This window comes from Zingiber officinale, chromosome 8B, assembly GCF_018446385.1.
Source record: "Zingiber officinale cultivar Zhangliang chromosome 8B, Zo_v1.1, whole genome shotgun sequence".
In the NCBI taxonomy this organism is placed as follows: Eukaryota; Viridiplantae; Streptophyta; class Magnoliopsida; order Zingiberales; family Zingiberaceae; genus Zingiber; species Zingiber officinale.
The window spans coordinates 64,523,378-64,551,138 of NC_056001.1; the positions used below are offsets into that span (position 1 = coordinate 64,523,378).

Below are 27,761 nucleotides of genomic sequence, written 5' to 3' on the forward strand. Positions count from 1 at the left end.
ACAATGCACTATACACTGGACGCAGAGCACGCGGAGGAGTCGACGGAAGTAGAGCAAACATCGAGGCAGTCATATGACTGCACTGGCGAGCAGAGTGATCTTGGACACCACAAATCTGACAGTGCCCAAGATAACGATTGGGGCTGGACACAGCTGGATGTGCAGGAGGACACGTAGATAGCTCAAGAGTAGACATGCACGACTGTTAGGACATCGACGAAACCTACTAGCGACCACCACGATAGTTTAAATACCAATTATGAGAATTCCTTGCTGGAGCCACAAGAGCAATCATTGGTGTCAAAGATGGAGATGGTGTCGAGACTTTTAACTGGGCTCCATAGTTGAGGAGATGCTCGAATAGCTCATCAAAGGTAATAAGGACGTCACGAACTTACAGAGCATGCGAGATATTACAGTAATCTTGGCTAAGACCATTCAGGACACGAATGGAAAAATTATCAAAGTCAACTTTGACATTCATAAGTGCATGAGCGTCAATATTTCTTTTGATGTCCTGCATATAATTAGTGATATATCTGTTATCCTATTGAGGGCTGACAAGATTTTGACGAGGAGTCATAATTTTGCTACGTGAGGGAGTAGCGTAGGTTCTCTCCAACATATGCCATGTATCTCTAGATGAAGTGGATGAAGAAATAAACTACACAAGAGTAGGCGACATTGAACCTATAATAGCATTGAGGAGAAGTTGATCCTGACGGAGTTTGAGAATATGATCAGAATTCACCTGAGGGAGCGTGGCATCTGTAGGCGTTATCTGCGCAGGGGGCAAGGATGTGAACTATCAACAAAACCTACTATGTCATATCCGAATAGAAGAGACATGAACACCAAGTGCCAGACAGAGTAATTGGAGGTGGTGAGTTTCAACGGTGCTTGAGCATTGACGTTAAGAACTATAAGGACGGAAGGTGAATCAGGAGTATTTGTGAGAGATAGCTGGTGAGTGATGTTATCGACGGTAGCAATTATAGAAGGCGACCCGTGGGTATTATGAAAAAAAAAGAAAAAAAGGATTGCTGTTAAGCTTAACGCTCTAATACCATGTTGACGATAGAATTTATGTACTTTATTAATAATAATATATGGTATATAAATACCATTACAAGTGAAAAATAGAAAAACACATAAAATAGAAAAATATATAAAATACTAGAAAATAAATAAGTATTTATTAATAATAATTATTCCTTAATACCTAGGAAACAAATAAATATTTACTAATAATAATTATTTCTTAATATAGAGAATCCGGTCTCGTCAATCTGAGTTTTTTTTATCTCTTATGTTTTAACTTTTAACCTGTGAAACAAATAAAATATATAAAAAAACTTAAAATTAGTTCAAAAAAAAAAAAAATTGGAACAGGGAGATTGTAGCTTGAGATTGTAATCGAAGACCTCTTACCATAGTTTGTAGAATCGTGATCCTACACAGAATCAATTTAGGGTCAGGATCAGATCGGTCAGGATCGGATCGTAGAATTGTACGATCCTACAAAAAAACCTTAAAATCTTATCATACATGATTAATGATTAGAAAAAATACCTAAAAACTCATTTTACATATAAATAAATAATTAATTTTGTATATATATGTAATCATTTATACTCAACACCTCAAATTACATTACTACATGTACAAATTTAAATTAACTTGTAATTCAACTATTATTCTCGCATAGTAATAATATTTATATTTTTATATTATAAAATGAAAGAATATAAAATTTCTATTAACACAATAATAATAACACATTCAATGTCAAAAATATTTCCTTGATTTATAAGATAATTAAATTTAAAGGCAACAAAGTACCTAACGTATATAACATAAGCTATTGAATCCTTTGATTCAAATATAAATATCAGAAATAATCTTCTAAAGACTGGTTGATGTCACACAATATTAGACAATAGACATCCAAAAACTCATTATTTTGGGGAAAAGAAAAATGACAGAATATTATTGATAAAAAACTAAAAAAAAATAATAATTAAACATATGTTTAAATAATTTAAAACCCTAATAAGATGAAAAAAAGATAATAAAAAAAAAGATAAAATCTTCTGGACATCCGAAAAGGATTTAAATAATATTTTTTGGATTTGAAATAGGGTGATTAAGGATAAACTTTGAAATTTATTAAAGATATCTGAACGAATTTTTTTGATTTGATGCCAGTCAAAAGTTATGACCTTCAAAGCTTCCACCGATCATGTTCTGATTCTATTCCGATCTTATCGATTCTGTTCCAATCCTACCGATCCTGCTACGATCCTACTGTAAAAAGCGATTCTGAATCGCAATTTTACAAACTATACCTCTTACACCTTGATTTACCAAATATTTGAAGTATTGATTTTACAATTTTAGTTGTAATTTAGTTTGCATAGTGAAAAATAGCATACACTGTTTTGACAATTTAATTTGTAAAATAATCTACTGAATAAAAATTAACAGGTTGAGTTTCTTTTTTTTTTATTTATGGTTTTAAATCAAATTAGAGAGCATGATTTCTAAACAAAATTTAAAAAAGAATCCTAAAGCTGGGTCAGAAAAAGTATTAAGTACCAAGTTTAGTGTGTCAAAACAAAAGAAAGCTTACGTTGGATAAGAAAATTTAAAGGAAATATATACCATAAATTTTTTGAATTTATAGTAAGTAAATGGTGCGTTTATATGTAGATAAGAACATAGTTTTTTCTTAAAATTTTTTTTTTCTAAGTATGAATTATTCATGACATCTTCGGTTAGCTTGTTGGGCCCAAACATTCAATTATTAGCCCAATAAAGAAATTTGGGTCCAACCCCAACTCAGCTCCCCGGCGGCCGACGGGTACCCTTGGGGTCGTGTCTATATATATAGATATATATGATAGTTCCTTCCACGGCTGCTCTTCATCCTTTCGTCAGGTTTTGGTTTTCTTCGCAACTCCAATACCAAAAATCCCTTCGGAATCCTCAATCTCCCAGCAATCTATTTCAATTTTCAATCAATGGTGAATTTTCTTTTGGAAATCTGACTCGCCTGATCGATTCACTATGATAGGGAGCAACAATCTCTACTCTGCAACGGGAATTGAGGAATCGACATCTCCCCCGTCTGCCGCCTATTCGGATACATGCATGAAGAATTTCTGTCCTTCGTCGGTGGAGGTTGGATTTAATCGACTCGTCGTTACTTTAATTTCCCCTTGTCATATCTCGTTTTGGGACCGGACCAAAGGGAAAATTTTGGTCAGGTTCCACTACTTGGTTTCAGATTCCTCCGTAATTGAGGGGAGGTGCTTGTGTGAATTTCCAGGAAAATCAATTTTTCTGAGGTTTTGATTTCCAGTCCATAGGGTTAAATTTCTTCTTTGGCATGATAGGATTCGATACTACAATTTAATTTGTTGTTGATTTTTTTTCATCCCTTTCTGTTTAGTTGAATGTAACTTTACTTGCAGGAAGGAGTAGTTGATCATAATGTATTAGATTTCGTCATCCAATTGCACTTCTCCTCAACTCTAACCTTTTTTATAATGTTATTTTTTTAAAAAAAATTCTGATCATCATTTTTTAATTATAGTGTACTAGATTCAGCTTCCGCATTGCACTTCTCCTCAAGTCTAACTTTTTTTTTCATAATGATTTTTCATTCTGTTCTTTCTGTTTAACTATGGTGTCTTGGATTTCAGCTTCCGATTGCACTTCTCCTCAAGCATAACTTTCTTTTATAATGTTATTTTTTATTCTGTTCATTCCATTTTAATATAAATTAGAATTTTTTTTGTAGAATTGAATTTAAAAAAAACTAAATTGTGTATTTTCTCACACAAACTATATATTACCATTTATCTTAGCTTGCTTTCATGCTGCAAAGAGAATTTAGTTGGAAACACATTACACTGAGTTCACAAAAACCACTAGTCAAATACTCGAGGAATTGTTTTTTGGTTTTTTATATTCATGATTTCAGCATAATGTCTACTATTGAAAAGATAGAGAACAGCTTGTTGGAAGTTCCGTATATTGATTTCTGAAATCTTTAATCAGGTTTCTGATCAAATAGAGGATATCAACAATGATATCTCTTCACCTAAGAGCGATAAATCTTGCAATCCAGAAGTGCTTCAATCTTCTATTCGCAGAATGAACACTACTGAAGATCCTGTAGAAATGAAATCAGGCAAATATTTCTTTTATGATTCGCCGCTTTACGAGGAAACTGGCTTTTGGATACCTGTATCTGTCCCTCCCATGCTTGAAAATGACCATGATGAATGGAGCAAGGGATTTGGTTCCAATGGTGGTTACTTTCCGGAGGAAGAATTCAGTTGGGACCAATTATCAGAAGATAAGGAGATGACCATATGGGATGTGGTTTATGAAATGCTTCTTATGGCACGAGGCAAAGTGAGTGCTGTTAGTTCGGGCGACCTTTTGAGTCGTAAAATGCCTTGCATGTCAACAGAGCTCTTAGAAGAAACATGGAAAGAAATGGCTAAGACTCTGGCAGAGGCTAACTATGGGCACAAAATGGTGATTTTGGAAACTGAGCCACCAAAGTGGTTGCCTGATAGTGCTGCTGCAGCTTGCATGTTGTGCAATGTGCGCTTTCACCCAATAATGTGCTCAAGGCATCATTGCCGGTTTTGTGGTGGCATATTTTGCAACGATTGTTCCAAAGGAAGAAGCTTGCTTCCTAGAAAATTCAGAGTTGCAGACCCACAACGAGTCTGTGACGTTTGTGGCGTTCGATTGGAATCGGTTCAGGTTTACTTGATGAATCAAATCAGTCATGCCTCGCAACTTCCAACCCATGATTTGACTGACCTCAGCACCTTGCGATCATGGTTGAACTTTCCATGGGGTCGAACTATGGAGTATGAGATTTACAAAGCAGCAAATATACTTCGCACTTACACTAAGGTAGGCCATTTTTCCTAATGGTACTGGTATGATCATAACTAGGTAAATCTTATGTTCCAATGCCATGGAATTCATGTTAGCTTTTTCACAAACATTTTGCTTACACTTATAAATTCTCCCAACTGTTAATGATTGTGATTTACTTCAGAATTTCTCAACGTCAATTTCCAGGTCATTTTTCTTTGGACGTTTCAAATTGTTAGTGGTCTTGCCAACATCTAGCAATTGCACTTGCATGACTAGGAGATATTGCCTGGATAGACTACTATCTAAAAGCTGGAACAAGTGGGATTCCAATTAAATTCATTTCTAGGACATCTTATGAACTGCAACGTATCAGCGTCTTCATTTATTTATAGTACACTTCTAATGCATTTTGAACACTTCTCATTATGGTTAATTTTAATTACATTTGAAAGATTCAGTGTCTGCATTATACTGACTTCTCTCTTAAATAGAAATGACTGTTGACAAACAACACCATCAACAAGCAGTATTAGTCACAATTATTTAAAGTCGCCAACATGCATTTTTATCCCTCAATGTTGTCCAGGACTGTTATTTTGTAATATCGATGCCTCTTAAATTATTTTTAATTAAATAGAATTTCAGACTGTTGTAATTATTGCTAGGTTGGTTCTTTGAAGCCTGAGAAGTCCATCCCTGAAGCTATTCTGAAACAAGCAAAGGGCCTTGCAATCCTAACTGTTGTTTGTGTTGGTATGGTTGTTACTTATAAAATTGGGACTGGTCTTGTTATCTCTAGACGAGAAGATGGCTCCTGGTCTCCACCCTCTGCCATCTCTTCATTTGGTTTGGGATGGGGAGCTCAGGTTAGTTTTTTTTTTAAATATATATAAGAGCCTTATTTGGTATATACTGTCAGTTTGGTGAAGTGAGTATTGAGACCATAAGATACAATAATTAATCCTTTGCACAGGTTGGAGGCGAGCTAACTGACTATATAATTGTATTGAGGAACAAAGCTGCCATCAAAACTTTTAGTAGCCATGGGCATTTATCACTTGGTGCAGGAGTGAGTGCAGCTGCTGGCATTGTTGGACGGACAGCAGAGGCTGACATACGTGCAGGTGATGGTGGTTATGCTGCTTGTTTTACATACAGCTGCAGTAGAGGTATGCCTCTTCCAAATACCAATTGCCTTATTCATCCGAATAAGGCAGAATTGTGAATTATGCATCAGCTAAATTATGTTTGCTTCAAAAAGCTAGACCTCAAGCTTATTTTTTGGAGAATGTTGTGGTTGATCAAATTCAACAAACACCTCTATATAAATTAGATATGAAATTTTGTTCTTTCTTAGATAGCAAACATCCCAGACCCACAATAGTAGTAAAAATTTAAGGTTATAGAGAAATACCTTCGGTTTTCTCAGTACTGTTCCCTCCCATATTTGGAATTTGTTGACTTGAATTTGTGCAGCTAAGCAAATATGAACAAACCCGCTACACAATTCATTGCTGGTGACCGATATGGGGCTTATTATTTTTGTCAAAGAAAGGTTACTACGCAGATTACACAACCCGCGTGTCTGATTACAACTTCGGCTGTTAGATTAGGCTTGAGTCATTAGCTTAGCCATTTCCTCTTAAATCATTTGATAATAAACCAAAATGAATCCCGACTCAAATTTCAATTTAGGAGTTTTTGGATTCATGAATATGCATGACCAAATCATAGTTGATTTCTATCATCAGCAAGAATTTGTAATGCACTTACTCAGCTTTTGCTCTTCATCAATTATCATGTTCAGCTTGAAACTCATCTTAGCTGTTGTATGCTGCAGGTGCGTTTGTCGGTTGTGCTCTCAATAGCAACATGGTCGGTACTCGTGTGTCTGAAAACTCCCGTTTCTATGGCGCTCCGGTCAAGGCATCCAACATACTTTTGGGCTCGATGCCGAGGCCACCAGCTGCCGCCGTCCTCTACCGTGCTCTTTATGATCTTATTCCTTAAGCTGGAAAATTATCCCAACCAACAATATGAACTCCTGATTCCAGTCTGATTACTAAGGAGGTCATCTATATATATGTTGGCTCGCTTCCGGCCCTAATTCTTTGGTTTTGTGTGCATAAAGTAGCAATTCAAAGTGTACAGATGGAAATCACTTGACAAATCTTTTAGTTTATTGTTTGGATCAAATCTATGCAATCCTAAATGTCTATCTACCTTATATATATATATATATATATATTCCTTTCACTCGTTAAGTGCACTTTATCTTTAATACGATGGTTGCATAAAGAATTTATTGAGATGTAATTTGTCTTTAATTGTGGCTTTTTAAGCGTGAATGATTTGTCCAATAACAATGATGATGGACGCATCTCGGCTGTCCATTAGTATTTTTAAATAGTGGAGGTAATTACAATGGTTGGATTCCCATTAAGCCTTGTTGGGCCTTCTTCGACGAGGCTCATTTAACAGTCCATTGGGTAAACCTCAAAGACATCATCCATTCGACCATGTTGGGCCTTCATCTACCTGGACCGCTTATCAGCCCATTTTGTTACAGCTTGAAAAGGGGCCTGCCTTTTCTCTTTCCTTTCTTCTTCGCTTTCAACAGAGCCCATGACACTGCAGCCGGCAGCATCACACTCCCACCGAGCGAACTGCTTCACGGACTAGTACCTTTCTGCTTTCCGCCCGATTCTCTCGCTCGCTTCTTCTGAGCTGCGAGATGGATCGATCCGTTCTCTTCCTCTTCGTTGTCTTCCTTATCGTCAGCTCCACCCCTGCTTCTTACGCCGCCGCCTTTCTCGATTCCAAAACGCAAGGTAGGTAGCCCTGTGGGTCGTCGTCGAAGCGACCCCGTTGTGGTTATATCTATTTTTTTGCTCCTTCTCTCCGAAGATTGCACGGATCACTCTTTTGTTATGATCCTGCAGGTGCCATTGTGAAGCATTTGTCCCATGTTCTCAAATGGACCAAGTCCGCCCCGAAAACAACCCAGCATGGTAGGTGGAGGCATCTTTCTCTTCGATTTTTCTTCAAAGTTGTTTCTTTGCGACTCAAGCTGTGTGTACCATATGATGGTTGGCAGATGGGGACGTCGTCGACTTCGAGAGTGGGTACTTCGTGGAGACGCTTGTGGAGGGCGGCAAGCTTGGAGTGCTGCCACACACCATCCGGGTTTCCCCAGAGGGCGAGCTCTTCGCAGTTGATGCCACAAATAATAATATAGTTCGGATCACTCCTCCTCTCTCCCAGTGTAATTCCGCCTTCCTTTCACTTGCATGCCTTTTTATTGCAAACTATCAGTAGAGATCTTAGGTTATAAGTTCTTTGGAATTATACTTCGGGGCTATGCTATCTGAGACTTTTGTTGAGACGATCACTTTTTTGTTTATATCAGTCAAAATGAGACATATGCTCGTATTTTTTGGCATTGTAATTTGGGTCTACAAAAATGGAGTTGCAGATAGCAGAGCAAGACTGGTTGCTGGTTCATTTCAGGGATACTCTGGGCATGTAGATGGTAAACCTGCTGATGCTCGTTTCTATCATCCGAAAGGTGTCACTATGGATGACAAAGGGAATGTGTATGTTGCTGATACCTCCAATCTGGCTATTCGTAAGATAAGTGAAACAGGTACGATACTTGGACAAAGCCTTCTGAATTTGGAGCTGAAGAAATGCAAAATTAAGTCACCAATTTCTGCAAATGTCAAAAAAAACCTGCTTTTTTATTTGTCCCTGTTATCAGGTGTAACTACTATTGCTGGAGGGAAATCCAATTTAGCAGGTTATAGAGATGGACCAAGTGATGATGCTAAGTTTTCTAGTGACTTTGATGTGGTATATGTTGGAAGAACTTGTTCTCTTATAGTTGTAGACAGGGGTAATGCTGCTCTTCGCCAGATTTCTCTTCAGCAAGAGGACTGTGAATACCAAGATACTTCAGTATCTACACCAGGTTACTTAAAACTTTCCAGTGATGTTCCTTTATATATAGTTATTTTTGTAATCAAGAAACATAGAACTGGAATACATTTTCCACCTTGCGATATGGCACTATTGTTCCAATATTTTCTCTTCCATCTTCTCGAATTTCTGTTAAACACTTGTAAACTTCAAGCTTCATTTCAAGTTGAGCTGTAATCTATTGAGAAAATTTGTTAGTGTTATAAATGGGGCACTTCGGTGCACGAAGCTCCCGCCATGCGGGGTCCTAGGGGAGGATCCATTGTATGCAACCTTACCCTATTTTTTGCAAGAGACTGTTTCCAGGATTCGAACCCATGACCTTTTGGTCAAAAAAATAACAACTTTATCGTTGCGCCAAGACTCCCCTTCTTGTTAGTGTTATAAATAAAGACTATAATTTGGTTCTTCTTGGACATTGGCATAACAAGTTGAAAAATATGAACTCAGTCATCTAAAATTCACTTGTCAAAATGCAAGGTGATTCTTGTTTGTTAATTGGTAATATGGTATTAGGGAAAGGAATGAATGTATATAAACCAGAAACCACAAGGGCATGATGATGCATATTTGAAGGCTTTGGTTGTTATTGCGAACAAGACTCAACTTGTAAAACTGTAATGTAAGAAAGTTTCTAGTAAACTTTTTATCTTTGATGCCAGAGGATTTTGTATTGTTCCCTGTTTGTGTTTGTTCATGATTTTAATGCCTGTTTTCATTTCTGTAATATTTGTTCTTGGGCAAGTTTTTTTTACACTGTGCATCTGAAGCCTGGATTGTGGCACATATCACTATCAATTGTCATACACTGGTGATGAATTTTTTCTGCTGCTATGACTCCTCCATCCTAAGGTTAAGATGATAAATTTCAATCTTATTTTTTTCCCCTTTTTTGATAAATGACATAAAACGCTTAGTCTTTCAAGAAGTTTAGAGAAGTCTAACTCGTTCTATTGTATTGAAGTAATAGTATTGTTTTCATCCGAAAAACTGATAGATAGCTGATGTTTTCATATTATTATATCTTACTCGAGTGTTTCATGTCATTTCTCATTTGTTTTTTTTTGTCTTTTGAATTTCACATTGAAGTCTGACTATTCTGACTACTCAAACTGCATAGTAAGCTAACCTTTATTTATGCAACATAGGTGGACGAAATCACTAGAGAAAACAAAGTAGATAATTGACGCCTGTAGTTTACTATAGTATTTTTCTTTCATATAATGTAATGTCTCCAAAAATTTACTGTTGGTATCTCATTTCTTGATTCTTTATCTGAAATTGTGAATGACTCAATTTGACAAAGTCTTTTTTATAAAAAATTATCCTCATGATCCAAATTACAATTGATATAACAACTCATTGTTTCTGGTTCTTTTGTGGCAGATATTATTATGGTCATTGGTGCAATATTTGCAGGGTACATCTCATGCCTGTTTCAGTATGGATTTGGACCATTTATTTCCCAGAAGGTGATAAACCACACAACTTTATTTGTTTAGCACTTGTTTATTTTTCTGACGCAATATTTATGCATCAACTATAGATACTACAATTTATCCATGGGTTCCAAAGATTTGGGTCAGTTACATGGATCTTACCCCTCTATTTAACTAGAATGAAGACCAACTCATCTAAATCTAGAATGTATTGATTGTCTTTAACATGTTCTTATTAGTGTAGCATATTGTCTCTCATCTTATTATGTGTTGCACTAACCACTCTTGGTTCGTAATAGTTTTTCCAATTTTTCTCATTATCTCACAAATTAATGTTAGTAATTTCATCTCTCTTAATACTAACTTTTTGCATTCATTATTCAGAAACCACCCGACACTGACCCATAAAGCAAGGCTAGTTGTATATTAAACTTTATAAAAATTTTGGAATAGCATAAGAGATACACAACAATCAAACAAGAATTCAAAACCCTTCTCCATTTTAGCATTCACTCTTTATTCTTATTAATATATTCTTCGAGTGTCGCACTGTTAAATGGTAGGTATAAGATATTTGAACCTGTTTGCAGATATTTGTTTTTCATCTATCTTAACTGTTCTCTCTTATCTTTTCTTATTATCATACTAGAATAATATACACAAAGGATGTTTATCATGAATGCGATTAGGGAATTCATTTAGTGCCAATGTAAAAAATAGATTTAATTCTGACATGATGCAAATCTAACATAAAGAAAGTTTACTTGAGATTAGCAGAGAAATTATTATACGTCTCCTTTATTGGATTTTAGTTTCTGGTTTATGTTTCTTCAGAACCAAGTCTCTGAAAGTGTACAACACATGCACAAGTCGCATGAGAAACCAGCTCTAGTTGTAGAATCCATTAAGGAAGAGCCTGGAGCTGGATGGCCATCTCTAGGGAGGCTTCTCGTTGATCTATCTAAATTTGCATTTGAAGGGATTGGCAACATGCTTCTCAACATCTTTCCATTTAATCTCGGACGTAAAACTGGACTGAGTCCTCTGAAAGATCATCTTATAATGCCTGAAGATAAAACTGAACCACAGCTTGTGCAGAAACAAAAGAGCACCCCACCTATGCCTGAGACACTTCACGAACCAAATGTTACCAGCAATGCTACACCAAAGCTCCAGAAATCTAACAAGATACCTAAATTCAAGGATCCATCACAACCCAGTAAGCACAGATCCTCAAAGAGACCTGATTACTCTAGCTTCTATGGCTCGGCTGAGGACTTTCAGACCTCAAAGGATCGAGCACGTCCCCGCCATCGCGACAAGAGTTCAGAGGTTCTTTATGGTGCTGTTGGCACTGAGGCAAAATCAGCTGACATGAAGTCCACGAACTATAGCGATCCAAAGTATGATCATTACAATATCAGAAGCAAGTATGGCCAGGACAACACTTTCCGCTACTAAAATATACTTATTAGTATGGCCTTAAGTTACCTATAATGCTTAATATCTGTATCCTCGAGTATGCTGATTAAGAATTTTTGTAGAAAAGAGCACCTGTGGCCTTATTTCATCGTCGGTTGAATTGGAAACCTATTAAGTTTTCAAGGTTGTTAGTGTAGCACTACTTTGTAGTGATATGGTGATGTCTTTTTGGTACTATAACACATGCAGAATTATTATGATGGTTACATTAGTATATAGAGGTTTCCTTCTAGATTTTTAGATGCCTCTTTGTAACCGGATCAGCCTTCAAATTTTGTTTGGAGTGCAATTGAAATAACACTTGATCCATGGCAGAATAATTCAAGTCAGAAGTTACAAAAATGAAGATATTATTCTAGAAGTGAAGCCCACAAATCATCTGCAGCTACCAGTCAGTAAACGATTTGTTTGGGCAAAGCTAAACAAACGATTCCCAAGTTTGTTTAAACTGTAGCTCTCCTCTATATCTTCGTAGTCACACCCCCACAAATTGGGTGAGAGACAAGCTAGCAACTCATTCCTTTCATATGTTCATTCAACACATTTAGCATCATGAACATGCTCTCCGACTTCGGATGCTGCGACCTATCCTTTGCAACAAATGAATGCACATTCTTGTTCACCTCTACCCAACTACACCCTGCACCCTTCTTCACTTCGTTACCTGTCATCGCCTCCCGGATCTCCTCCACCTCTTTCCACCTCCCAAAATTCGCCAATATGTTCGAAAGCAATACGTAGTACCCCGAATTCCCACTGCCCGACTCAATGATCTGATTCGCAGTGTAGATGCCCATCTCCAAGTTAGAGTGTATCTTGCATGCTCCAAGCATTGCTCCCCAAATTTCCAAACTTGGTTTCATCGGCATTGTTGCTATGAGATTGAGAGCATCTTGCAATCTTCCTGACCGTGCCAATAAGTCCACCATCAAAGCATAGTGCCCCTCTCTAGGTCTCACTTCCATATCCTTCATGCTGTGAAATAATTTGATCCCTTCTTCGACTTTTCCTCCATGGCTGCACGCTGACAATGCTGCAATGAAGCTCACTTGATCAGGCTCCTTCACCATGCGAAAAACCTCAAGCGCATCCTCTGCCAATCCGTGCACGGCATAACCCCCAATCATCGCATTGTAAGTGACCAAGCTCTTGTCTTCTATCATTAAGTCGAACACCTTTCTGGAGTCGTTCAACCTTCCGCACTTGGCATACATGTCCACTAGAGCACTTCCGACATATGACTGGTCGTCGACGGAGTTCTTCACTGCCCATGAATGCAGCTCTTTCCCTTGCCTCAGCCAGGAAACACCCGCACAAGCTGAAAGAACACTGGTGACTGTAAGAGGGTTGGGCTTTGTTCCTGCCTTCATCATCTGCTGAAATGTATCCAAAGCTTCCACAAAATAATGGTTTTGAGCATAACCCATGATCATTGAACTCCAGGATATCACATCTGGATCTGGGATTGCCTTGAAAACTAGTTCAGCACATTGCACACGTCCAAATTTGCTATAAACTGATACCAAAGCATTTCGGATTCGGCGATCCGACTCCAGCCAATGTCTGAAAGAGAAAGCATGAATTTCCTTACAGCAACTAGAGAGCTGCAAACCTGAAATCGCCGGCAATACACTTGCAATAGCTACAACATCCGGCTTCAACGCTGCATTCACTAATTCGTCGAAGACCTCCATTGCCTCATCGAAGAGATCATTCTGAGAAAAGGAAGACACCATGCCACTGTAAGTAATGACGTCGAGATCGCATCCAGAACGCTTCATCTCCCTGAGAAGCTGCATGCTTTCTTGGAACAGCCCATTCTGAGCATAACCGCAGATCAAGGAGTTCCAAGTGACTCTGTTAACTCGGGAACATCTCTCGAACACCTTCCGTGCGTCATCTACCCTGCCGCACTTGCCATAAGCTGATATAAGCGAATTCTGCAGCATCGGCGTCGGCTCAAACCCACTTCTCAAGACGTAGCCATGCACTTCTCGGACGACAGCCGCATCGGCGGCCATCGAAAGGATTGCAAGGACGGTGACTTGGTCGGGCTTTAATCCGCTTTCGATCATCTGCCTCATCTTCTCCACAGCTTCTCCCTTGTGACCGTTGATCGCGTAGGCCGAAATGATCGACGTCCACGACACGGTGTCCTGTTGCGGCATCCCTTCGAACACCTCGAGCGCTTCCTCCATCCTCCCGCACCTCGCGTACATGCACATCAGCGAGTTGCCCACAAACACATCGGAGTGGAGGCCTCTCTCGGAGGCGAGGCCGTGCAGTTCCTTCCCTCGCGCGAGATCGGAAATCGAGGCGCAGGCCTTGACGGCGCAGGAGAAGGTGTAGGAATCCGGCCGGACGCCGTCATGCCTCTTCCGATGGAAGAGGTCGATGGCTTCCCGGTGCAGGCCGTGGGAGGAGTACGCTCTGATCATGGAGTTGAGGACGAAGGCGTCGCGGTGGGGAGCGCGGCTGAAGACAGCATCGGCCTTGTGGAGTTGGCCGGAGATGGAGTAGAAGGCGATGAGCTTGACACAGAGGAAGGAGTCGCGATCGAGGCCGGCGACAATGATCTTGGAGTGGACTCGTGCGGCCGGAGCTGGGTTCTTGTGGAGGATGCACAGGTCGAGCAAGCGGGCGTAGTGATCTTTTACAGAGCGTAAGGCTTCCCCTCTCATAGCATAGCACGCACCAAGTCACTGAACAAGGCATGAAAAGTTAACGGCCGCAGGTTAATTTCAGAGGGGCCGATTATACCGACTATCAAATAAATTGGAAAATACTCGGAGTAGCTCGTCAGTACAATACTCAGAGTGGCCGATGCCGACTATCAAATGCACAGGCCGATGAGACTATGCCTCGATCCTGATATATAGAAAACTAAGAAAGCGTACCGTTACCCGGGAACAACAATCAGTTTGATGAATTAATCTACATAAATGTTATTGTAAATTTAATTTGAACCATGTTACAAAACTTATGTTAAACATAGCAAAAAATTTAATAAAATTGAATCAACCGATCTAAAGAATTTAAAAAATCATTTTGGTTAATTTGATTTTAAGTTTTCATAGATTTTTATTTTAAAATTCAGTTCGATTTTTGATTAATTTAGTTGATTTTAAAATTCATAATCCGGCTTGTTGGTACCTCAAGGTGGTTTTGATGTGATCAACTAAGTTAGGTTATGTCCTGTTGTGTCTAACCTTGTGTCTAAGTGTGCAGAAACTTAGGAGCACAAGAAGTCGAGCAAAAGATGCAGTTACCGATAAGGACGACATGGGAGAGAGCCGACGGGCTCTGTGCGTTCGAGGGACGAGGTGCTGCGGAAGAGTACGCGAGCGGATGAGAAGGAGGCGCGCGACATTTCCGAGGGACGAGAAGCTGGAGCGGAAATTTGCTCGAAGGCCGAAAGTTGGATTCGGGTGAGCCCTATTCCGGATGGCCGAAATCACCCAGATAAGTAGCACCGGAGCAGAGGGCCTGGACCGAAAAAAGTCAATCCTGTTGACTTTTAGGGTTCGAGCGACCGGACCCATTTCGAGCACCCGGAACCCTTCCGGGAGCCTGGAACCTTATTTTATCCACTTCGACGTGGATATTCACCGTTGCATCGGAGATAGATTTCTATCCCACTCCAGGCACCTAGAATGCTTTCAGGCGCCCCGACCAAGGTTATAAATACAGCATTGGTCCAGAAGCTGAAGAACAACAATCATTCTTGATAAACAACACTTATGTGCTTCTCTTTGTTAGTTTAGCTTCTCATTTTTTGTGCTTACATTGCTGTAAAGAGGCTTCTCCGCCTGAAGGAGAAAGTAGTGCAATTCATTTCCTTGGATTAACAACCTCCCCAGTTGTAACCAAGTAAAAACTCTCTGAGCCTCTGTCTATTTGATTTCTTTGTTATTTTATGCAAGTGTTCGCTATTTAAGTTAGTTGTCCGAGAATGGTTCTTTTATTTATTTGTGCAGGGCTATTCAACCCCCCTTTAGTCGGCCAACGAGTCCTATCAAGTGGTATCAGAGCCAGGACGCTTCAGGAGGACTAACCGCCAATTGAAACACCGAATCAATGGCCAGACTGAGCATATACCTACCGAAGTTCAAGGGGGAGTTCGCTAGCTGGAAAAAGCGAATACAGGTATTCTTTAAAACCGACTTTGAATTACTTTTAATAATGAAATTTGCTTTTGTAGCACCCGAGGGTAAGGAAGAATACCAGCGGACAAAGAAGGAGCAGATCGACTACGTGGCAAACGGCAAAGCAAAGTTCCATCTGCTGAGCGTCCTTCCACCACAAGAAGTAAACTGGATCGGCACCTACAACTCTGCAAAGGAGTTTTGGGAGAAGTTCTTTGAGCTACATAAAGGGACGTCCAAAGCTAAACTCGCGAGACAGGACTTACTTCGCAACCAGCTCACCAATCTACGATTTAAAGAAGACAAAACGATTGCACACCTTCACTTGAGGATTAAAGAGCTCATCACTGGATTTTCGAATCTTGGAGAAAAGGTAAGCAGCCGAGATTCGCTAAGATACGCTCTTAATTCATTTCCTAGAAATATAAAATGGGCATTATTAGTATATGCCTTCTATATCTCTAAGGACTTAGAATCTATTACCTTAGAAGAATTATTTTCAACTTTTGAAGTGCATGAATCGAGATGTGTAGGTACGAAGGAGCCAAAACACAATATCACCTTCAAGGCAACGAGAGACGAACATGAGTCAGAATCATCTCTCGACAACGAAGAAATGGTAATGATGGTAAGACATTATAAAAAGTTATTTAAATCAAGAAAAACTAACCATCCGTAGGGTAGAAAGAAAAGGACAATCAGATGCTACCACTGCAACGAAAAAGGGCATGTTAAGGACAACTTTCCAAAGTTAAGGAACAAGGATAAGGACAAAGGAAAGAAGCATGTTCAAACGAACAAGTACAAGACTTTAAAGGTGACGTGGGATGAAACATCGTCCGAATCGGAAGTTGAGGCTTTCTCTGGGCTTGCGTTGATGGCAAGTCATCAAGACGACATGAAGAAAGCTCCTCTGAAATGAGCATCGAGAGCATCGATGAAAGGAGAGCGACATCGGAAGAAAGCAGCAATTCAGGGGGAGCCACGGACAATGATATCGACAAGGTAAGTCAGGTACGATCTCTTCCTCCTGATAAAATGTTTAAATTTGTGAAATTATTAACTAAAGATTGTTGCAAATTAGAAAAAGAAATTAAAAAATTAAAAGTAATTCTAGCAAAATCTTGTCCATTAGAAGATTTTGATAAATTAAAGCTAGAAAATGACAATTTATAAAAAAATAAAATAAAAAACTTGAAAAATCATACATGCAAATATAGTAAGTATTAGAAGATATAATTTGAACTGGTATTTTAAATATCACAAAGGATAAATTAGGAAAATTTCTCAGAAATACATTCCAAAGAAATTCCTAATTAACTTAGTTGAAGGAACCTATATTGGGTTCTAAAGACTTGTCTTAATTAAAATTGGACTTAGGGCTTTCAGAGAGTACATTAAGCGTTTATTTCCTTATGAGGCTTTATCTAAAAAGTGGTTGTTGCTCCAATAATCAAGAAGGTCAAGTGCCTCGCCCCAACCTGAAAGCCAAATATTGAAATAAAATGTTTAATTGACTAACTGATAGAGCATTGAAATTGAAATTAGATAATGTTTTAATAGTTACTCAATTTTGTTTTGAAAAATTCTCAATTTTTTTTTGGAAAATTCTCAAATTTTTCACTGTAAATTTGTTTAACTTAGAAAATTTTCTCACCTGTTTTTAAGTTATTTTATAAATTTTGCTTTACCAAAATTTATTTTATACGTTGCACAAAATTTTTTTCTTAGAATTTTTTTTCTTACTTAGGAATTTTTTTAGACTTAAAGTTTTTTTAGTGTCAGATTTACTTTACCAAAATTTCTACAAAATTAGTTTTTGAAAATTTATTTAACTGAGGAAATTATTGATTATTTCATAAAAATTCTTTTACTTAGAAATTTTTTTTTCTAAAAATATTACATTTTTAGTGCTATTAAAATTATTTTAAATATTTCCAAAATCTTGATAAAATTATTTGAAAATCAGAGTTTTATAAAAGTTACCCTTAGATTTTTTTTTTTGGTATCGCATTTTTTATGTGATTAAAGGGGGAGAAGGGAAGTTAATTCTAGGGGGAGGTAGATTTTTTTAAAAAAAATTTTGTACTTGAATTGTAAATTTATTACTTTTTTATTTTACATTTATTTACCCTAACTTAACCTGGGTTGCTTACATCAAAAAGGAGGAGATTGTTGATACCCCAAGGTGGTTTTGATGTGATCAACTAAGTTAGATTAGGTCATGTTGTGTTTAACCTTGTGTTTAAGTGTGCAAGAGCTTAAGAGCACAAGAAGTCGAGCAAAAGACGCAACTAGCGAGAAGGACGGTACGGGAGAGAGCCGACGGGCTCTGTGCATTCGAGGGACAAGGTGCTACGGAAGAGTACGCGAACGGACGAGGAGGCGGGCGGCGTTTCCGAGGGATGAGAAGCTAGAGCGGGAGTTTGCTCAAAGGCCGGAAGTTGGGTTCGGGTGAACCCTATTCCGGATGGTCGAAATCACCCAGGTGAGCAGCACCGGAGCAGAGGGCTCGGATTGAAAAAAGTCAACCCTATTGACTTTTAGGGTCCAGGCGCTTAGACCCATTTCGGGCGCCCAGAACCTTATTTTATCCACTTCGACATGGATGTTGACCGTTGCGTCAAGGATAGATTTCTATCTCACTCCAGGCGCCTGGAACGCTTCCAGGCGCCCCGACCAAGGCTATAAATACAGCCTTGGTTCAGAAGCTGAAGAACAACAATCATTCTTGATAAACAACACTTGTGCGCTTCTCTTTATTAGTTTAGCTTCTCATTTTCTGTGCTGCTTACACTGCTGTAAAGAGGTTTCTCCACCTGAAGAAGAAAGTAGTGTGATTCATTTCCTTGGATTAACAACCTCCCCGGTTGTAACCAAGTAAAAACTCTCTAAGCTTCTGTATGTTTGATTTCTTTGTTATTTTATACAAGTGTTCGCTATTTAAGTTAGTTGTCCGAGAAGGGTTCGTTTATTTATTTGTGCAGGGCTATTCAACTCTCCTTCTAGCCGACCAACGGGTCCTATCACGGCTAAATCGAATAATAATATTAATCTATTTTTTAATTTTAAAATATAATTAATTAAATAAATTTTAAATTTGATTAATTTAGCTTTAAAATTTTAATTGATTTGATTAATTCAGTCGAAAATAAAATTAACTGATATTTAATCAGCTTGATTTGTTTGATTTTCGTAAAAAAAATCAATCAGTTCAGTTTTTTTTTTAAATTTCAATTTGTTCGATTCTTGATTTATTTGATTCGGTCGATTCGGTTGAATTCAACTTTCTTGTACTCATATTGGCTACAATTCCCGAGCACAACAAATGATAACCACGGAATTTGTTTTCATTTTTAGCCGGTGGACAATTATGAGGTCAGTCATCTGATTATGATCAACGAACGAAGGGAGTCAGAGGTGATGGTGACGTGAGTGCTGGCGACAGAGAAGAGAAAAGTGATGTGGGTGATAACGAACAAAACCTGAAGCATTAGGTTTCGTACCAAATTTCATGCATATGTTTCAGCAAAATTTTTTTTTTGGCAACTATTAAGTTTATTATTAATGCATTAAACTAAGGTTTATTAATACAAGAAAAAGAAACTTTTGAAACGCATGTATGTTGAAAGTAATGACAACACTGACAGCGTTAGTGCAATTTTTTTAATTAATGCATGTTGCAATTAATTAGAAAATAGTTTAATTAATTCACGGTTCAATTAAATTGGAAATTGAATTTTATTTTTTAATATTTAAATTAATTGGGCATGAACTTGAATAATTAGGTCATTGAGACCCTGGTCTAGTTTAAATCATTAGTTGATTTAACTAGACCAGTTTAGTTCAGTTAGACCGAGGTCTGATTTAAATCATTGGTTGGTTTAACTAAATCAGATTAATCCTTTTAGACCCGATCCGGTTCAAACCATTGGTTGATTTAACCAAATCAATTTTATTCAATCAGACCGCATTGAATCTAATTGACTAGACTTTTCCAGATTTGATCAAGTGGATTAGATTTGTTCTAATAGGAGAAATTGGATCAAAATTGGGTCAAATTGTCCAATGGCTAGGATTGATCAAATAAACATTGATTTGATCAATAAGTCTGGTTTAGACTTAAATGGACAAGGTTAAATAATAATAACTAAACATCCTAATTAAATTAGTTCTAATGAGGGTAGGGGACTTAGGATCTAGTTACCTAATCGACTGATCAGTGTGTTAGTTAATTAGAGCTCCTCAAATAAAGAAAATTTGTTTTTCTTATTTGCTTAGTTATTCTGTGTATTGGTTTTATGCATATGTATGAATTGAAATGAACTGATTTTGTTACTGACTTGTTAGTTTTGTACTGACAGTATTATTTTCAATTCTAGATGTCAAGGATGATATACATGATGACCCATTGTTGTTGGATCGTGTAATTCTATAGAGGGGGGGGGGGGGGGGGGTAAATATCGATCAGAAAGTCGTAGAGTAAGCAACGGAAAAATCGAGAACGAAAAAGTGCAATGCTAACACTGTTGGTTGCTACTGGGATTATCGTATCGGTTCCTCTGTACAAAAATTTTATACAGGTCCTGAACCATTCCTAACAACCTATTGTGTTCTTTAGAAATTAAATTTGGAATCGCAAACGGAACTTAACATTATTGATTCCAAATTCAACTTATCTGTTCTTAGTGGTTTAGACTTGGATCGCAAACGATGCTTAACATTATTGATCCAAATCCACCCATGTTACAAATTCAATTAAATATTAATTTCAGAGATTGGCTTCCAGGTTAAACATGGCGAGGCACTAGACCTTCTTGGGTATGGGAGCATCCACCACTTCCTAGACAAAGCCTTTCAACGAAATTTAATATTTAATTTCCTTATAGTAACACTAGGTTTAACCAAAAAGAACAATCGAATCACAAATTCAAAAAACAAAAGAAACACAAAATCGAAAATATAAATTCGATAACCTAGATTCATTAGCCTCTTGTGTTTGGTATTTCAAGATCTAAATAAAAGGATGAACTAGTTATGATGCGAAAACTAATAACTAGTTATACCTTTTATAGCTTATAGACCTCACGATCTTCTGCCGTATTCCTCTTCTTATCGCGGACGTCGAGTAGGCGACAATCTACCGAGACGAGAATCCACCCAAGTTTCCTTCTTCTCCAAGCAAGTTTTGGCCACCACAAGAACTCCAAGAGAAGACGAGGTTCGACCACCACCACCAAGCTCCAAGGGATGCTAGAAACAAAGCCTCCTTTCTCTCCTTCTTCTCCAAGCAAGATCCGGCCACCAAGGGTCTCCTAGAGAGTTGATGCCGCCAGCCAAGGAAGAAGAAAAGAGAAAGAGGAAGAAGAGAGGGAGGGCCGACCACCACAAGGAATAGAATAGAGGAATACTAGATGTATCTTCTTGTTATGAGGTGAGCCACCTCTACCCTCTCTTTTATATTCCTTGGTCTTGGCAAAAAAGGAAAGTTTTAATAAAAAACTTACTTATTTTCCTTGCCATTGAAAAATAAAATTTAACTAATTAAAAATTCTTTTCTCTATTAATGTGGCCGGCCATATCTAATCCTCCAAGGAAGGAAATTTTTAACACAAAATTAAAACTTCCTAATTTATTTCCGGAAATTTTTAAATAAAAAATTTCTCTTTTAAAAATTCCCTTCATGGTTGGTCATAAAAAGAAACTTTTATAAATTAAAATCTCTCTATTAAAACATGTGAATGATTTACAAAAAGGAAAGTTTTCTCTAAAATTAAAATCTTCCTTTCAATCTACAAATAAGGAAAGATATCAAATCTTTTCTTAATCTTTTGTAGAAAGCTATAAAAGGAAAGATTTAAATTTTAAAACTCTCTCTTAAAACCATGAGGATGGTTACAAAAAAGGAAAGTTTTATCAAAAATTAAAATCTTCCTTTTAACTACAAATAAGGAAAGATATCAAACCTTTCTCTTAATCTTTTGTAGAAAACTATAAAAGGAAAGATTTAAATTTTAAACTCTCTTTTAAAATCATGTCTTCCACATAAGGAAAGATTTTAAATAAACTCCTTTTATTTAATTATGGTCGACCACCTAAGATTGGGTTCAAGCTAGGGCCGACCACCTACTTAACCCATCTAACCTTGGTTTGGCCGGCCCTAGCTTGGGCTCCAAGCTAAGCTTGGCAGGCCACCTTAAGGTGGGTATGAGTTGGTATAACACTTTATAATTAAGAGGCTATGACAGGGACCGAGAGGAGGAATTGATTTTGGTCTCCCGATGAACTTGAGCTTTCCATGTTCGCCTCGAACACCTAACTCGAGTTCATCAATAATATCTCATTCTACTAACGAGTTATTATTGAACTACCACACCAATCTCATATTACTATATGTGCTTCTTCTTATCATGAGTGTGTTAGTCTCCCTGTGTTTAAGATATAGAATGTCCACTAATTAAATGAGTTACTGACAACTCACTTAATTAATATCTAGCTCCAAGAGTAGTACCACTCAACTTCATCGTCATGTCAGACTAAGTCCACCTGCAGGGTTTACATGACAATCCTTATGAGCTCCCCTTGGGGACATCATCATCCTAGATTTCTAGGATACAGTTTCCTTCTATAATCAACAACACACACTATAAATAATATTATTTCCCAACTTATCGGGCCTATTGATTTATCAAACTAAATCACACCCTTTGATAAATTAAAGAAATAAATATTAAATATATGTGCTTGTTATTATATCAGGATTAAGAGCACACACTTCCATAATAACAAAGGTCTTGTTCTTTTATGCAGTCAGTATAAAAAAAACTTACCTTAAATGGTCCTGCTCAATACACTCAGAGTGTACTAGTGTAATTTTATAGTCAAGATAAACTAATACCAAATTACACTACGACTTTTCCAATGGTTTGTTCCTATCCATCTTAGTCGTGAGCTATTGTTTATAATTTATAAGGAATTGATAACATGATCTTCTGTGTGTAACACCACACACCATGTTATCTACAATATAAATTAATTGAACAACTATACTTAGCATATAAATGTAGATATTTGACCAATGTGATTCTTATATGTTTATACAAAAAGTTAGACTTTTAGTATACACTTTAACAATCTCCCACTTATACTAAAAGACTATGTTGTCATATACCCTGCCATACATCTGATTCTCAACCCTTCAACATACCGATCAAAAGCTCTTGCCTTAAGGGCCTTAGTGAAAGGATCTTCTGGTTATCATCTGATGCAATCTAGGCGGCAACAGCTTCTCCTCGTTATACGATATCTCGTATTGGGTGGTACTTGCACTCTATGTGTTTACTTGCCTTATGGGCTCGTGGTTCCTTCAAGTTTGCTACTGCACCAATAATTTTGGGTAAACCAAGAATCACATCTAAGTCCATCATGAAGTTACTGAGCCATTCAGCTTCTACGGCTGTCTCCAAGACTGTCACATACTCAGCTTCTATGGTGGAGTCTGAAAAAGCATCTATGCTTAACACTCCTCCATTGTTATGGCTTTACCTCCTAAAGTAAACACAAAACCCCGAGGTTGACTTACTATTGTCCCTATCTGATTGGAAGTCAAAATCCGTGTAACCCACAGGAAGAAAAGCATCTGCATGGTAAACCAACATATAATCTCTAGTCCTTCTCAGGTACTTCAATATATGCTTTACTACAGTCCAATATCCTTGTCTAGGGTTACTTTGATATCTGCTAACTATGCCCACGGTGAAACAGATATCAGGTCTCGTGCATAACATACATTAGACTTCGTACAGCATAAGGAACTGCCTTCATTTCTTCTATCTCTTTTGATGTCTTCGGAGACATCTCTTTAGATAAAGATACTCTATGCCTAAAAGGTAGAAAACCTTTCTTGGAGTCTTGCATGCTAAAACGACCTAGGATAGTATCGATATATGAAGCTCGGGATAAGCGCAACATTCTTTTCTTGTGATCTATTATTACTTTGATACCGAGAATATGTGCGCATTCACCCAAGTCCTTCATATCAAATTGATTGGACAACCATACCCTTACTTCCGACAATACTTTGATATTGTTTCCAACTATCAAAAATGTCATCTACGTATAGAACAAGAAATATCACTACGTTTCCATCACACTTCTTGTATACACAAGACTCATCCGGACACTGAATAAATCTATATTACTGGATTACTTCATTAAATCGGATGTTCCAAGATCTTGAAGCTTGCTTCAATCCATAAATCGACTGATTGAGCTTACAAACTAGATGCTGTTTGCACTTTGCTATGAACCCCTCTGGTTGCTTCATATGGATGTTCTCTTCAAGACTTCCGTTAAGGAAAGCTGTCTTGACATCCATTTGCCAAGCCTCATAATCCATATGAGCGGCAATAGATAAGAGTATCTGGATAGACTTAAGCATGGCCACCGGTGAAAAAATTTCCTCATAATCGATTCCCTCTTTCTGAGTATACTCCTTCGCAACAAGCCTTGCTTTGAAGGTTTCCACCTTCCCATCTGTCCTTCTTTTCCTTTTGTAGATCCACTTACATCAACAGCTTTTACACCATTTGGTGGTTCTACAAGCTCCCAGACCTTATTAGAATACATAGATTCTATTTCAGAATTCATCGCTTTTTGCCAAGATACTGCATCTTTATCTTGGAGTGTTTCATCATATGTTCGAGGATCAGGTTCATGTTTACTTGGGACCAAGTCCGACGACTCTCCCAAAAATATGAATCTTTCAGGTTGCCTAACAACTCTCCCACTACGACGAGGCACTGTCTGTTGTTGTGTATCATTTGTGATTCGTGTTGCAGTTTCTTGTGATATTTCATCTTGCACTGTTAGTACTAAAGTAGGTGTGTCCTCTCTCATTTCTTCTAGAACAATTTCACTCATGGGCTTATGGTTCATTACATAATCTTCCTCTAAAAATTGAGCATTGGTTCTAACAATGATCTTCTGATTTTTAGGATTATAAAACAAACCACCTTTCATTCCCTTAGAATATCCTACAAACAGACAAACTTCTGTACGTGATTCTAACTTGTCAGTATCTCCCTTCAGCACATGTGTTGGATTACCCCATATCCGAATATGACTCAGACTAGGCTTACGCCCATTCCATAATTTCATGGGAGTAGAGGGTACTGATTTAGAAGGTACCATATTCAGAATGTATACTGTTGTTTCCAGAGCATATCCCCAAAATAAACTTGGTAATTCTGAATAACTCATCATCGATCTAACCATTTCCATAAGAGTCCTATTCCTTCGTTCTGTCACACCATTCTGTTGGGGTGTTTCAGGTGTAGACAATTGGGATTGAATCCCGACCTCTGATAAGTAATTCCTAAACTCTCCAAAGAGGTATTCGCCACCACGATCAGACCGTAGTGTCTTGATACTTTTACCATGACGTTTCTCCACATCAACCTTGTATTCTTTGAACTTATCAAAGCATTCAGACTTGTGGTGCATCAAGTAAATGTATCAATATCTCGAATAATCGTCTATAAAAGAGACAAAATATTCGAAACCACCTCTTGCCTGGATAGACATAGGACCACACAAATCAGAATGAACCAATTCTAACACATCTTTGGCTCTATACCCCTTGACCTTAAAAGGTCTCTTGGTCATTTTTCCTTCCAAGCAAGATTCGTAAGTTGGAAAGTTTTCCAACACTAATGAACCCAAGAGTCCATCGGCTATAAGCCTTTGAATCTTACTCAAGTTAATATGACTAAGCCTTAGATGCCAAAGATATATTTGGTTTATTTCCGAAAGTTCCTTTCTCTTATTAGAATTAGAAGATGCGCTATTAATTTCCATTTGTTGCTTTATTGGAGTTATTGGATTTAGAATATATAAATTGCTAACAAACGTACCAGAACAGATAACTTCCCTATTTATGTTGACAACACCTTTGCTATCATAAATAGACAGAATATCCATCTTTGTATTGTTTAGAAACTGAAATCAAGTTCTTTCTAAAACTTCGTACGTAAAGACAATTTCTTAAAATTAATATTTTATTCCTATAAACATCTCCCACTGCAACAGCTGCTACTTCTGTAGCATTGCCCATGTAAACAGTGATTTCTCCTTCGTGTAGTTGTCGAGTTTCCTGGAACCCTTACAATGATTTGCAGACATGATAATTTGTTATCATATCTACATGCCAGGTACCGATAGATAACACCACTAAACATGTTCCAACTACTAGAGAATAAGATATACCTATATTGTTCTCTTCCTATGAGGACAGTCCGCCTACAAATATCCAGACTGCTTGCAAATGAAGCACTTGCCTTTCGGCTTCTTCATTCCTGCTTTTAGTCCAGTACCTAGAGTTCATACAGTCTTGCCTGTCAGCCCGATTCTAGTGTCCGAAGAGTTCCTTGAGATTGTACATCATGTCATGGCCGTAGGCATGGTCTGATGCTGATATTGCAGCACATTTGATATAAAAGTCAAATGTAACTCCGCGCCATCTCATCTGCCTTGACCTATTTCCTATGATACTCAATCTCCTCTTCACTAGAATCACTATTAGGCACATTAGGGTAGACCTCTAACAGTACAAACTTATAGCCTTCAGCAGTTAGGATAATGTCTAGGTTTCTTTTCCAATCTATGTAATTGGGACCAGTAAGTTTGTTCTCTTTCAGTATAATGGCTAGTGGGTTGAAAGTTATCCTAAGAATCACAAAATAAGTTTTGGTCAAAACTCTAAATTTAGAATAATATTGATTCCTCAAACAATATTATTTAAATTTACCAACACCTCAAAATACCGTGAATTTTGCATGCAACGTTAGTGTGGGCGTATACAAAATCAAACATTTGTAAGAGGAGGGGCTTACCCATTAATTTTATTATCTTGTTATCCTAACTTTATGACAAATAAAATTAATAGTTGGTATTCCTTTGGTCATAGAAATAATAGCAGTGACTCAGTTGGGGAGGATACTATTAAATGTGTCTAAGTGTATACCATTACTTGATACTTAGTCCATTAAATATTATTGTGCCCCTTCAATTGGAGAAGATCACACACTCCTAAATAATTTCCTATAACCATCTATAAAGGAAGTTTGATCTAGTAATCTACAAACAAACTCATCCGTTGTAGAGGGAGGCACTCAGAGCCAACACGTAAGTTTGTTGCATCACTTACAAACCAGTAATGGAGATCGTGGAATTTATTTACTAATCCCTCTCCCACTTAGTTATTTTAGGTGAGGAATTTTAACATGCACACACACATCACAGCAAATAAAGCAATAAATATGGAAAAATAATTTTTCAACTATTATGGCCTTTTCCATCACTGTCCTCTGTTTGCTGTCAACCCTAGCTGCTGCCATCTTTAGCCACCACAATCGGGTCTAGTCGCCGTATCTATCTTACTTCTTTTTCCGCTGTGCCTCTGGTCCACAAATAGTACCACGCCTCGCAAGGATACGATCCGCGATAAAAATATAATTTTACATATATCGATCCTATATTCTACAAAGGATGTACATGTAATCTAGATTGAAACAAAAATGTAAAATCCTAAAACTGATACAGCTCCTGCTGTATTTAATAAATACAATCATGCACACACATAAAATGCCCTTGACATGTCCAAGGGTCCAATCACACACAATATCTATAAGACATAATAGTTGAAGCCTGCAACCACAGAGTTACACATCCTACTATCATCCTGCCTAAATTATGTATGACATGTGCATAATTAAACTGAAAACCAAACACACAGAGGCAAACCCTAGCT

General features: G+C 37.7%; 3 protein-coding genes across 4 annotated transcripts; 2 read left to right on the top strand and 1 right to left on the bottom strand.

Moving 5' to 3' along the window:
- Positions 1–2,922: 2,922 nt before the first annotated feature.
- Positions 2,923–7,113, top strand: LOC122016542. 2 transcript variants are annotated; one of them, XM_042573876.1, is made up of 6 exons: positions 2,927–2,940; positions 3,077–3,183; positions 4,066–4,941; positions 5,574–5,774; positions 5,882–6,077; positions 6,749–7,113. In XM_042573876.1, the coding sequence occupies exons 2-6, from the start codon at positions 3,154–3,156 to the stop codon at positions 6,916–6,918; spliced, it is 1,473 nt and encodes a 490-aa protein (XP_042429810.1). In that variant the 5' UTR covers positions 2,927–2,940; positions 3,077–3,153; the 3' UTR covers positions 6,919–7,113. The 2 variants fall into 2 exon arrangements, with proteins under 2 accessions (XP_042429809.1, XP_042429810.1); XM_042573875.1 differs by having other exon boundaries at positions 2,923–3,183.
- A 380-nt stretch (positions 7,114–7,493) lies between these two features.
- On the top strand, positions 7,494–12,021 carry LOC122015048. The gene is made up of 7 exons (XM_042571696.1): positions 7,494–7,739; positions 7,851–7,919; positions 8,006–8,173; positions 8,384–8,554; positions 8,669–8,878; positions 10,273–10,358; positions 11,160–12,021. Exons 1-7 carry the CDS (start codon positions 7,643–7,645, stop codon positions 11,784–11,786), a joined length of 1,428 nt encoding a protein of 475 aa, XP_042427630.1. The 5' UTR covers positions 7,494–7,642; the 3' UTR covers positions 11,787–12,021.
- A 95-nt stretch (positions 12,022–12,116) lies between these two features.
- LOC122015047 (pentatricopeptide repeat-containing protein At5g16860-like) lies at positions 12,117–14,659 on the bottom strand. The gene has a single exon (XM_042571695.1). The coding sequence runs from the start codon at positions 14,486–14,488 to the stop codon at positions 12,314–12,316; it is 2,175 nt and encodes a 724-aa protein (XP_042427629.1). The 5' UTR covers positions 14,489–14,659; the 3' UTR covers positions 12,117–12,313.
- Positions 14,660–27,761: the final 13,102 nt, after the last annotated feature.